General features: G+C 42.5%; 2 protein-coding genes across 3 annotated transcripts in view; one reads left to right on the top strand and one right to left on the bottom strand.

The window, feature by feature from the left end:
* LOC143022387 (uncharacterized) overlaps nt 1-12500 on the bottom strand; it is a 372359-nt gene that overhangs the window by 79087 nt on the left and 280772 nt on the right. The gene's annotated exons all lie outside the window — the stretch shown is intronic.
* The window catches only part of LOC143022251 (neuropilin-1a-like), an 86869-nt gene that overhangs the window by 4653 nt on the left and 69716 nt on the right, over nt 1-12500 (top strand). For both annotated transcript variants that reach the window (XM_076180388.1, XM_076180387.1), the window contains exon 2: nt 9041-9211. In XM_076180388.1, coding sequence (XP_076036503.1) covers nt 9041-9211 — 171 coding nt within the window. The remainder of the gene's footprint in view (nt 1-9040; nt 9212-12500) is intronic.

The raw sequence follows: 12500 nt of genomic DNA, 5'->3' as shown, positions 1-12500 counted from the left end.
GGTCAGATTTTTCAGCGAAAGACGCTTAAAAATCTATTCCTTATGTCCAAGAAGCAGAGAAAGAGAGAAAATGACAATAAAACCCTTTTCATTGAAAACGGTGTGCTCGATGACGGATATAAACCACGAGTTACAACAAGACAAAGACGCTTTTGCTGCTTCCTGAACTACCCACTACCTCGCTCTTAGCGTGAACAGAACTCGACGAAGATTAATCCCATATTCGTAAAGAAGCAGAAGCCATCAGTCTGGGAGAATCTTCCACAATCAAACAGCATAACCTCACGAAACCTCACACTGATTAGAACACCAATACCAGGAGTGGCCATGTCAGAAACCCGTCTTTAGTTAGACTTTGTTTCATATCTTTGGGACCAGCTGGATAACAAGGCTGCAACCTACGGAGCCATCACCCTTTCTATCCAGCACGAAATATGTCTATTTCTATCCATATATATATATAAATATATATACATATATATATATATATATATATATATATATATATATATATATATATTTATATATTGTATATTTTGGGCGCAGATTCTCACTAATACACACTGTGTTAAACACGACAGCATTTTGACACTGATTAATTTTCTTACTGAGATTTTCAATTTTTCTCACAGTAGATCTCATTTCAGGGGTGTGGGCAAATACAAGCCTTCCATAGTTTTCCATATTTAATTGACGTTTCGACTTCAGGGAGTCATCTTCAGAATATATATATTTATATATACTGGATTTACTTAAAGGTTTTCCCCCCATATAAGGAGGGTAGCGAGCCAAGACCCGCAAACACCCATAACACCCTCATCCGTCACCTTTGCCCTAAGCGTTCTAGGGAATACTGGATCAGGAGTGCGGGATTCGAACCCATAACCAAGCAAACGCGAGACCAGCACGCTTCTGTCGAGGCCGCCAGCGTAAATGAAGTATGTACCAACATTGATTTAGAAAGACTTCAACTGTGCCCCCATCTTGCTGTCGACGTACGTAGGGCATCCAGATTCCAGACACAAAGATCCTGGAACATGATGGCACGCCAAACATTCACACTCCACTACGTCAGCGCCATCTGCGATGGACAGGACACGTCACCAGAATCCTCTACTAACGCCCTGTCTGATGGAAGAGTCTCACAAGGCGAAATTCAAGTTAGGCTGAGTAACTTCTTCACGGAGTCTAGGAAATTCTTCTCAGTATTACAACATTAGTCCTACTTCAAGTGATTCTAAAAATACCCCACACGTAAGGATAAAAAGCTCGCGTGGAATTTTAGGATATTTGTGAATTTGTATTAGCAAGAAATACACGTACACATGAACGATCACACTCACACACAGAATGTACATTATACACACACAAACATACATCACCTGCACATATACTATGTATACATACATACATCATAAACACAAAAATTTCCCCATATATATTTATATATATATATATATATATATATATATATATATATATATATATATATATATACACACATACATATATAAGGAATTAGTTTATGCCATCCAAGGGAAGAGTATAATTAGAAAAAACCGAAAACACACGAAAGAAAATCAACAACTTCTAGAATGCTGTCGTATTCAATCAAACATGTATCAAAGAAAACCTGCTCCCAAAATACACCAATATATATACATATATATATATATATATATATATATATATATATATATATATATATATATATATATATGTAATAACACAGGAGAGAAATTATCTGTAGCCATTGTATTCATCAACATTTTGGCCGAATACTCCGTTTACATAAATCTCCCATTTGGCCACAAACCCAATACCAACACGTAAAACTCAGACATAAAAGAAAAGCAATATTCACTCTCATAAAACGAATATAAAGAAAATTCCCGCGGAGTCGTAAACTCCCCTAAGTGGACTTGGAGTCCCTGAGTCCAACAGCTTCAAGTGTACTCCACAAACACGGGGAGTGAGTGAACAGATTCTTTGATTTGCGATCAGAGATGGAATGGAAAACGGGGAGAAGGAAAATGGGAAGAAGAACCAAAAAAAGGAAAATGGGAAGAAAATGGGAAGAGGGGAAACTGGGGAAAATGGGAAGAGGAAAACTGGAAAACGGAGAGAAGGAAAATGGGAAGATGGGTTATGGGAGAAAGGAAAACGGGAAGAAGAACGAAATGGAAAGAAGGAAAATTGGAAGAAAGAAAATGGGAAGAAGAAAACTGTGGAAAATGGGAAGAGGAAAACTGGAAAACGGAGAGAAGGAAAAGGGGAAGAAGGGTTATGGGAGAAAGGAAAACGGGAAGAAGAACGAAATGGAAAGGAAAATGGGAAGAAAAAATAATGGGAAGAAGAAAATGGAGAAATTGGGAAGGAGAAAAATGGGATGAAGGAAAACGAGAAGAAAAACGGGAAGAAAAAGGAAACTGGGAAGAAAAAGGAAACTAGGATGAAGAAGTAAAACGAGAAAAAGGAAAGTGGAAAGTGAATGAGGTATGAGAGAGAACAAGAGGGAGAATGAACGAAAGAGGGAAAGAGGGAATGTGACATAAAGCAAATGAGAATGGTAAAGAAGGAAGGAAAGGGGGAGAGAGAGAGAGAGAGAGAGAGAGAGAGAGAGAGAGAGAGAGAGAGAGAGAGAGAGAGAGAGAGAGAGAGAGAGAGAGAGAGAGAGAGAGAGAGAGAGAGAGAGAGAGAGAGAGAGAGAGAGAGAGGGGGATATATATATATATATATATATATATATATATATATATATATATATATATATATATATATATATATATATGAAGAGAGATAGATAGAGAGAGAGAAGAGAAGAGAGAGGACTCTTGATCTGGCGATGAGGACGGGGGAAGAGGAAAGGATGTGCAAGAGAATGAATGAGGGAGAGGTGGGAGAGGATGGAGAGGGCGGAGGAACAGGAGGAGGAGGAAGACGAGGAGGAGGAGGAGGAGGAGGACGAGGAGGAAGACGAGGAGGAGGAAGACGAGGAGGAAGACGAGGAGGAGGAGGAGCAGGAGGAAGAGGAGCAAGAGCAGGAGGAAAAGGAGGAGTAGGAAAAGAAGGAGGAGGAGGAGGAGGAGGAGGAGGAGGAGGAGGAGGAGGAGCAGCAGCAGCAGGAGGGAGGGAAGGAGGAGTAGGAAAAGGAGGAAGAGGAGGAGGAGGAGAAGGAGGAAGGGGAGGAGGAGAAGGAGGAAGGGGAGGAGGAAAAGGAAGAGGAGGAAGAGGAGGACCTAGATATGGACCAAAAGGTCTCCTGTCGGCATGCTCCGCCTTTATAATCCTTTGTAATCTTTAGAAGGAGAAGGAGAAAGAGGAGGAGGAAGAGGAGGAAGGAAAGGATGGAGGCTCACCTCTGCCCCGATCTTTATTGATTTTATTCAGGCTAAGACCGGTCGAGTCCACCCCCCCCCCGAAGGCCCCTTTTCAGATCGAAGGTCACCCCTTCAGCTGAATAAAATCTCCCGGAGTCATTAAACGAAAAGGAAAAATGGACGAGAAAGTGCTTCTTCGTGTCGAAGGGTTTAAAAATGTGCGAATTCCTTCTCCCTCCCCATGACCCTGACCCTCAGGCCCCCACGGCCACGGCAGAAAACATTTCTGGCACTCGTGTCCCCCCCCCCCGCCCCCCGCCTCCTCCTCTCCACCTTCCCAAACCCCAACCTCACCCCGGTAAAAAAGGAGGAAAATCTACACACATATATATATATATACATATACATATATATATATATGTATATATATATACATATATATATACATATATATATATGTATATATATATATATATATATATAGATATATTTATATATACATATATATATATACATATACATATATATATATATATATATATGTATATGTATATATATATAACGTATAAAACACTGTTGGAGTAGAAAAGACTGGAAACGGGGAAGCTATATCTTTCGATTGCAAACAGCAATCCTCTTCAGTAGATACAAATAAGAGAGAGCGTGCTGTTTAAGTAACACCCTTAACAAAAGAAAGGGGAACGTGGGAAGATGTTCCCCTTTCTTTTGTTAAGGGTGCTACTTAAACAGCACGCTCTCTCTTATTTGTATCTACTGAAGAGGATTGCAGTTTGCAATCAAAATATATAGCTTCCCCGTTTCCAGTCTTTTCTACTCCAACAGTGGTTTCTACGTTATTGACAAATGTGTGATTACATTTTTCACCTGTAATATATATATATATATATACCTATATGTATATATATATATATGCATATATATATATATATTTATATATATATATATATATACATGAGAAAAAAAAGAGGAAGAGGAAGAGGAAGAAGAAGAAGAAGAAGAAGAAGATGAAGATGAAGATGAAGAAGAAGAAGAAGAAGAAGAAGAAGAAGAAGAAGAAGAAGAAGAAGAAGAAGAAGAAAAAGAAGAAGAAGAAGAAGAAGAAGAAGAAGGAAATGGAGAAGAAGAAGAAGAAGAAGAAGAAGAATAGAAATCCTAATAATAGTAATAAAGATAATGATAATAATAATAATATATCTATCTATATACCAAAACCTTTCTCTCCTTTATAAGAGAAGTAGACAAGTCAAAGTAACGTGGCTACACCCACCCATTCTACTCCCACCCCCTCCCACCTCTCATCTTTAGATTTAAGAAGGAAATAGACAAGAATTGGTTTACTAATAGTGCGGTCGACGAATGGAATAAACTTAGTAGCCATGTAGTAAGCGCTGAAACTATCAGTTGTTTTAAGAAACGATTAGACAACTTTATGGATGGGGATGACAGGTGGTGATGGATACGGAGCTGCCTAGTGTAGGCCTTATGGTCTCTTGCAGTCTCCTTCATTCTTATGTTCTTAAAAGCAAGATCGTACCTTACACCATCATGCCTCTCCCATACCACAGTACCCAACCCTTATACCACCACATCCTTCCCATACCAGTCTCTCATATTGTCACAATGACACAAACACTTGTCGGAAGACTAGCCTGCATAAAGGATTTGATGAAATATAGTACATACCACGTTCTACCCGAGTGCCCTCGGCAGAATGATTAGTCCGTGAACTAATTCGTTCTGTTTTGAAGGGTCACGGTAGTACAGGCGGTACAGTCCTCGCTTTATATGAAGCATTCCGCTCTGGCGGGGGTTCGAATTCCAGCAGATGAGTTTATTTCCAGTCTCTCATATCGTCACCATACCATCTTTCATTTCTGTTCCCATAGTATCATCATCCCATACCCCACAATGAGCTTTAGGCAGTCCTTATCTCTGTGTCCTTATCTCTGTGTCCTTATCTCTGTGTCCTTATCTCTGTGTCTCTGTGTCCGTATCTCAGATTTCAATGAGGGACTTAAATCAAAGAATTACAAAGAATTACAAAGGCGGAGCATGCCGACAGGAGACCTTTTGATCCATATCTAGGTCGGATGCTAAAAAAAAAAATCATATTAATAATAAAATAATAAATAAGAACTATGATAATGTAAATAACAAATAAAATACCTAAATAAATGCATAGGTATAGTTAAATAATAAACAAACAGGTAAATAGTAAATAATAATGAATTGACATATAACTTTTATGACTGCAGACTAATCTCCACTTAAGAAAAATACTGCTGATCACTTTGAAATTTGATCTTTCTCCTTAAACACTTGTATCCCCCTTTTTTTTTTTCTGTAACGCCATCTACATATTATCTTCATGGACAGAAACGCTGGTTTTATACATCCCTCCCTTTCAACACCCCATTCCCAAACAACCCATACCCTTCCTCTCCCCCTTCCGTCACCTCTTCCCTCCTTCCCTCCCTCCCTCCGCCTTCCGTCACCTCTTCCCCCTTCCTTCCCTCACTCCTCCTTCCATCACCTCTTCCTCCTTCCTTCCTTACCTCCGCCTTCCGTCACCTCTTCCTCCTTCCTTCAAACCCTCCGCCTTACGTCACCTCTTCCTCCTTCCTTCCCTCCCTCCGCCTTCAGTCACCTCTTCATCTTCCTTCCCTCCCTCCGCCTTCCTTCTCCTCTTCCCTCCTTCCCTCCGCCTTCCGTCACCTCTTCCTCCTTCCTTCCTTCCCTCCGCCTTCCGTCCCCTCTTCCTCCTTCCTTCCTTACCTCCGCCTTCCGTCACCTCTTCCTCCTTCCTTCCTTCCCTCCGCCTTTCGTCACCTCTTCCTCCGTCCTTCCCTCCCTCCGCCTTCCATCTCCTCTTCCTCCTTCCTTCCTTCCCTCCGCCTTCCGTCACCTCTTCCTCCTTCCTACCCTCCCTCCGCCTTCCTTCACTCTTCCGCCCTCCTTCCTCCCCTCCCCCTTCCGTCACCTCTTCCTCCTTCCTCCCCTCCCTCCGCCTTCCGTCCCCTCTTCCTCCTTCCTTCCCTCCCTCCGCCTTCCGTCACCTCTTCCCCCTTCCTCCCCTCCCTCCGCCTTCCGTCACCTCTTCCCCCTTCCTTCCCTCACTCCTCCTTCCATCACCTCTTCCCTCCTTCCTTCCCTCCCTCCGCCTTCCGTCACTTCTTCCTCCTTCCTTCCTTCCCTCCGCCTTCCGTCCCCTCTTCCTCCTTCCTTCCTTACCTCCGCCTTCCGTCACCTCTTCCTCCTTCCTTCCTTCCCTCCGCCTTTCGTCACCTCTTCCTCCGTCCTTCCCTCCCTCCGCCTTCCCTCCCCTCTTCCTCCTTCCTTCCTTCCCTCCGCCTTCCGTCACCTCTTCCTCCTTCCTTCCCTCCCTCCGCCTTCCGTCACCTCTTCCTCCTTCCTTCCTTCCCTCCGCCTTCCGCCACCTCTTCCCTCCTTCCTTCCTTCCCTCCGCCTTCCGTCCCCTCTTCCTCCTTCCTCCCCTCCCCCCACCTTCCGTCATCTCTTCCCTCCTTCCTTCCCTCCCTCCCCCTTCCGTCCCCTCTTCCTCCTTCCTTCCCTCCCTCCGCCTTCCGCCACCTCTTCCTCCTTCCTTCCTTCCCACCGCCTTCCGTCCCCTCTTCCTCCTTCCTTCCCTCCCCCTTCCGTCACCTCTTCCACCGTCCTCCCCTCCCTCCGCCTTCCGTCACCTCTTCCTCCTTCCTCGCCTTCCGTCACCTCTTCCCCCTTCCTTCCCTCCCTCCGCCTTCAGTCTCCTCTTCTTCTTCCCTCCCTCCCCCTTCCGTCACCTCTTCCTCCTTCCTTCTCTCCCCCAGCATCACCTCTTCCTTCTTCCTTCCCTCCCTCCCTCCCCTCTTCCTCCTTCCATCCCTCCCTCCGCCTTCCGCCACCTCTTCCTCCTTCCTTCCTTCCCTCCACCTTCCGCCACCTCTTCCTCCTTCCTTCCCTCCCTCCGCCTTCCTCGAATGACCTCCCTGACCCCGCCCTCCCCCCGCTCCCCCCTCCGAGGCTCGCGCCACGGCGCAGGTCGTGAGGACCATCCCAGGAGGTTCCTCGCGAGCCGGCCAGGTGAGGCTGCCAATGCTGCTGCCCCAGACGTTGCTGTCATCGCCCCGTATAGACATGCCAAGGGTTGTTTGTTTGCTTATGCGTGTGTGTGTGTGTGTGTGTGTGTGTGTGTGTGTGTGTGTGTGTGTGTGTGTGTGTGTGCGTGTGTGTGTGTGTGTGTATGTGTGTGTGTACAATTCACCATGGTATCGGATCACGTGTTGGACTCGTGATCGACAGTTATTAACCTCCCGGATGAGAGCTCAGAGCTCGTATGACCGATCTAAAATGTGACTTTACACGCACACACACACACACACAACTCCCTGGCCACGAGAGTTGGAGTAAAAACCCGCAGCGCAGCGATACTGAAATTATTTCACCCCTGGGTGAGATTCGAATCCGGACCGCCGTAGTGGCAAGCAAGAACTCTAACCACTGCACCACGAGGTGTGTGAATGTGTGTGTGTGTGTGTGTGTGTGTGTGTGTGTGTGTGTGTGTGTGTGTGTGTGTGTGTGTGTGTGTGTGTGTGTGTGTGTGTGTGTGTGTGTGTGTGTGTGTGTGTGTGTGTGTGTGTGTGTGTATGTGTGTGTGTGTGTGTGAACGAGTGAGGCTGTAAGTGTTGTTTTGGGTGTGTGCGTGTAAGGGGTGAGTAGGTATGGATGACCGTGACAATGAGTGACAAGTGATTGTGAGTGGGAGTAGAAATGGGAGTGGAAAGGGGGGGGGTTAATATACATGACTCTTCCTGTGTGGGGGGATTGGGGGGATTTAGACACCTTGCCCCCCCTCCCCCGTCCTGTGAGCCTTTAACTTCGCAATCTGGCAACACACTTGATATAGTTTTTTCTGGTTATCGTTACATGTATCCCCCAGGTAATAGGTAGTCACGGAAATGAATGAGAAAAATTATTACCCCTCTCCTCCTCCTTCTCCTCTTGCTCCTCACTCTCCTCCTCTCTGTTCTTCTCCTCCTCCTTTTTCTTGGTCCGCTTCCTATTTCTCCTATTTGTCTTCCCACTTTCTTACTTCTCTTCCTTGTCCTTTGTTTCATTTTCTTCCTATCCTATTCCTCATCAACATTATCTTCCTCCTCTTCCTACTTTATTTCTTTCTCCTTCTCACTATTTTCTTCGTCCTCCCTCTCGTAGCCTTTTCCTTCTTCTCCTCCTCATCATTCTCTTCCTCCTCCCCCTCCCAGCCTTTTCCTTCTCTTCCTCCTCCCCCTCCTAGAGCTTGCTTCTTCTATTCCTCACCATTCTCTTCCTCCTCCCCTACCTAGATTTTCTTTCCTTCTACTCCTCACCATTCTCTTCCTCCTCCCCTTCCTAACCTTTTTCTTCTTCTATTCCTCACCATTCTCTTCCTCCTCCCCCTCCTCATCTTTTCCTTCTTCTGCTCACCACCATTCTCTTCCTCCTCCCCCTCCTCATCTTTTCCTTCTTCTGCTCCTCACCATTCTCTTCCTCCTCCCCCTCCTAGCTTTCCTCCCATACTTCCCTCATCACCACCCTCCTCCTCTTCCTCCTCCACTTAACCTTTCCCCAACTTTCCCCCTCCCCCTCCCCACCACACATCTCCCCATCTTCCTTTCCGCCCAGATGGCAAGCATTGATGCCCTCATCCGTTCCGTTGACAGGTCCTTACATGCGCTGGAGAGCTGACGGGCGATGCGGCGTCAACTTCCCGCTCGCTGATGGATCTCTTTCCGAATGTAACCCGGAGAGCGACCGACCTTGTTGCAGCGATTACGGGTATTGTGGGAACTCGCCTTCCCACTGCAGGTGCGCTGCTTGTATCGACTACAGAGGTAAGTACTGCCAAAGGATGGTTCACATATATATATATATATCTATATATATATATATATATATATAATATATATATATATATATATATTTATTCCAGTTAAGTCACTAACACTTTTCACGTGCTAGCTCAGGTTCGAGTCCTTAGCTGTACCACGTTTCAATTTCTGCATGTTGGCCTCCTCGGGTCTCATGATGTTGATGGCTTAGAATTAGTGTATTGTGGTTGATAAAAAGTGTATATCTGTTCACTGGAACCCATTCAATGTTATACATACATATATATTGCAGTATTTCACAGAAGCACGTGAAAATTACTTTGCAGAAAAATCAGTGGTAAAAGAGAAACGGTGTCAGAACGTTTTCGTCTATTTACCTGAAGCTGTCTTAAATAGACAAAAACGTTCGGACTACGTTTTTCATTTACCAATGCTTTTATGCAATATATATATATATATATGTATATATATATGTATATATATATATATATATATATATATGTATGTATATATATTTGGATGATGGAGAACATAAACACAGGGGAAGGCTCGGAACCCTAAACACTATATATATATATATATATATATATATATATATATATATATATATATATATATATATATATGTATGTATATATATTTTCTAATTCTGATAAAGCACAAATTTCGGATTTACTTTCGTGATTAGCTTATTTATATAGGATGCCTTCCGAAACTATTTGGGTGGAGATTGTAGGCACGAAGGAGAAACTTATTATCTTAGTCCTATACGGATCTCCTAATCTTAGTATGGAACAGACTGAACCCATTTTTCAACAATTTCGCAGAGCGTCCCAGTACAAAAAGTTTGTGGTCGTGGGAGACTTTAAATGTAGAAACACTGACTGGGATTTTTTTAGTAAGAGATAAGAAATTACACACACACATACACTCACACACACACACACACACACACACACACACACACACACACACACACAGTATATATATATATATGTATGTATATATATATATATATATATATATATATATATATATATATATATATATAATATATACTGTATGTATGTGTGTGTGTGAATGTAAATTATATGTATGAATATATATATATATATATATATATATATATATATATATATATATATATAGATGTGGTATAAGATAAATTACTAAAACAATTACCGATCCTACAGTGAGAGAGGATACTCTGGACTGAATCAACAATGAGGATTTAACCATAAACGTACAAGTGGGTAACAGTTTAGGCACTAATGATCATTAAGAAATAGAATATAATACTAAATGAGAAGATTTGAGTAATACGAATAACATTCTAATACCTGAATTCAAGAGAGCCAATTTCTGAAAAGCTGAGGAAGTATTTAGGACAACTGGTCACATATAAGGCCATTAGGGGGACAATAACGAGGACATCTATCCAGATGAAAACTAAAGTGTGGTCAGGTCAGGTCAGGTCAGAAGAGGTCAAGTCGCTGAATTAACGGCTTTAGCGGTATTATTGCAACGTCAATTCGTGTGTGTATGTGTGTGTGTGTGTGTGTGTGTGTGTGTGTGTGTGTGTGTGTGTGTGTGTGTGTGTGTGTGTGTGTGTGTGTGTGTGTGTGATTCACCTTGTCTTTCACCTTGGTCTTTGGATCACGTGTTGGACTCGTGATCGACAGCTTCATCCCTCCCGGAAGAGAGCTCAGAGCTCATACGACCGATCTATGGGTAATGCTATGACCTTACACGCACACACACCCTCAACTCCGTGACCACGAGAGTTGGAGTAACGACTCGAACCGCAGCGATACTGAAGTTATTTTCAGCCCTGAGCAGGATTCGAACCCGGACCGCCGTAGTGACAGTTTGGGATCAACCGCTCTACCGAGTCGTGTGTGTGTGTGTGTGTGTGTGTGTGTGTGTGTATGTGTGTGTGTGTGTGTGTGTGTGTGTGTGTGTGTGTGTGCGCGCGCGAACGGGTGCGCCTTCGCGGGAGTTCTTAATATATGTATAAATGACGTCATACACAAATCATTTAAGGAATTGTTTATCAGAGAACCCGCAATTGGAGAAGAAGCAACACACAATCCTTCGGTGTTTGGAGATAATTCAGCGCCTAAGGAGGTGGGTCGGCATGCTGAGAGGGGAAGGAATCGTGACATAAAGAGTTAAGGGTCAAGCCAGACTGGAATAGTGCTGACGATGAAACGGGACAGTATCGGAACGTAGACGTGACGAAAGACTGTAACAGTGTAGTAAATATATATATATATATATATATATATATATATATATATATATATATATATATGTGTGTGTGTGTGTGTGTGTGTGTGTGTGTGTGTGTGTGTGTGTGTGTGTGTGTGTGTGTGTGTGTGTGTGTGTGTATCATTGTGACAAATATATTAACAATCTCCATCACAAGGACTCGAACCTTTGCATTAGCGACTACTTCATAATAAGCAGTCGCTAATTCAAAGGTCCCTGATGTGGAGCTTATTTCCATATATTATATATATATATATATATATATATATATATATATATATATATATATATATATATATATATATATATATTCACATTTATATACACTTAGGCCCACGAATGCATGTATGTATATATATGTTGATACAAGAGGTAATATATACACATATCTTAATAATATACATACGTACAATTATCTTTTTGCTCTGAAATCTACGTGCAATTTTCTGAAGGGTTAATGGACCAGTTGAGGCAGAAGGCGTGTAATATAATCCGACCGATGTTACGATAATGATAGACATCAGGATCTTCTTCGTGATCGCTTTTCTTCACTTATACCATCGTGTACGTGTGTGTGCGTGCGTGTGTGCATAACTGTATGTTATATATATATATATATATATATATATATATATATATGTATATATATATATATACACATGTGTGTGTGTGTGTGTGTGATTGCATAAATCTACATGTGTGTGTATTTATTTATGTATGCATTTACGTATACAAGAATGTACATATACATGTATGCAAGCGTGTGTATGTGTTTTCGAGCGTGCATGTGTGTTTATACAAATCGTACTGAAACTTGAACTTTTTACTTGAAGTTCCGTAATAGTTTGATTTTTTATATATTTACTTATATATCTGTTTACATATTCATCTATCTATTCATTTAGTTTTTCTATTCATTACGTTGGGAGACCTGCCGCAGTGTGAGATTAAAAAACATATTTCATTTACCATTATCCAAATAATCTCTACATTATTATCCTTAACATAAACTTATCACAAT

Source organism: Oratosquilla oratoria, chromosome 44, assembly GCF_046742065.1.
Source record: "Oratosquilla oratoria isolate Oo_2021 chromosome 44, ASM4674206v1, whole genome shotgun sequence".
NCBI lineage: Eukaryota > Metazoa > Arthropoda > Malacostraca > Stomatopoda > Squillidae > Oratosquilla > Oratosquilla oratoria.
Note: the sequence above shows the minus strand (reverse complement) of the source record. Positions and strands in the feature narration are given on the sequence as shown.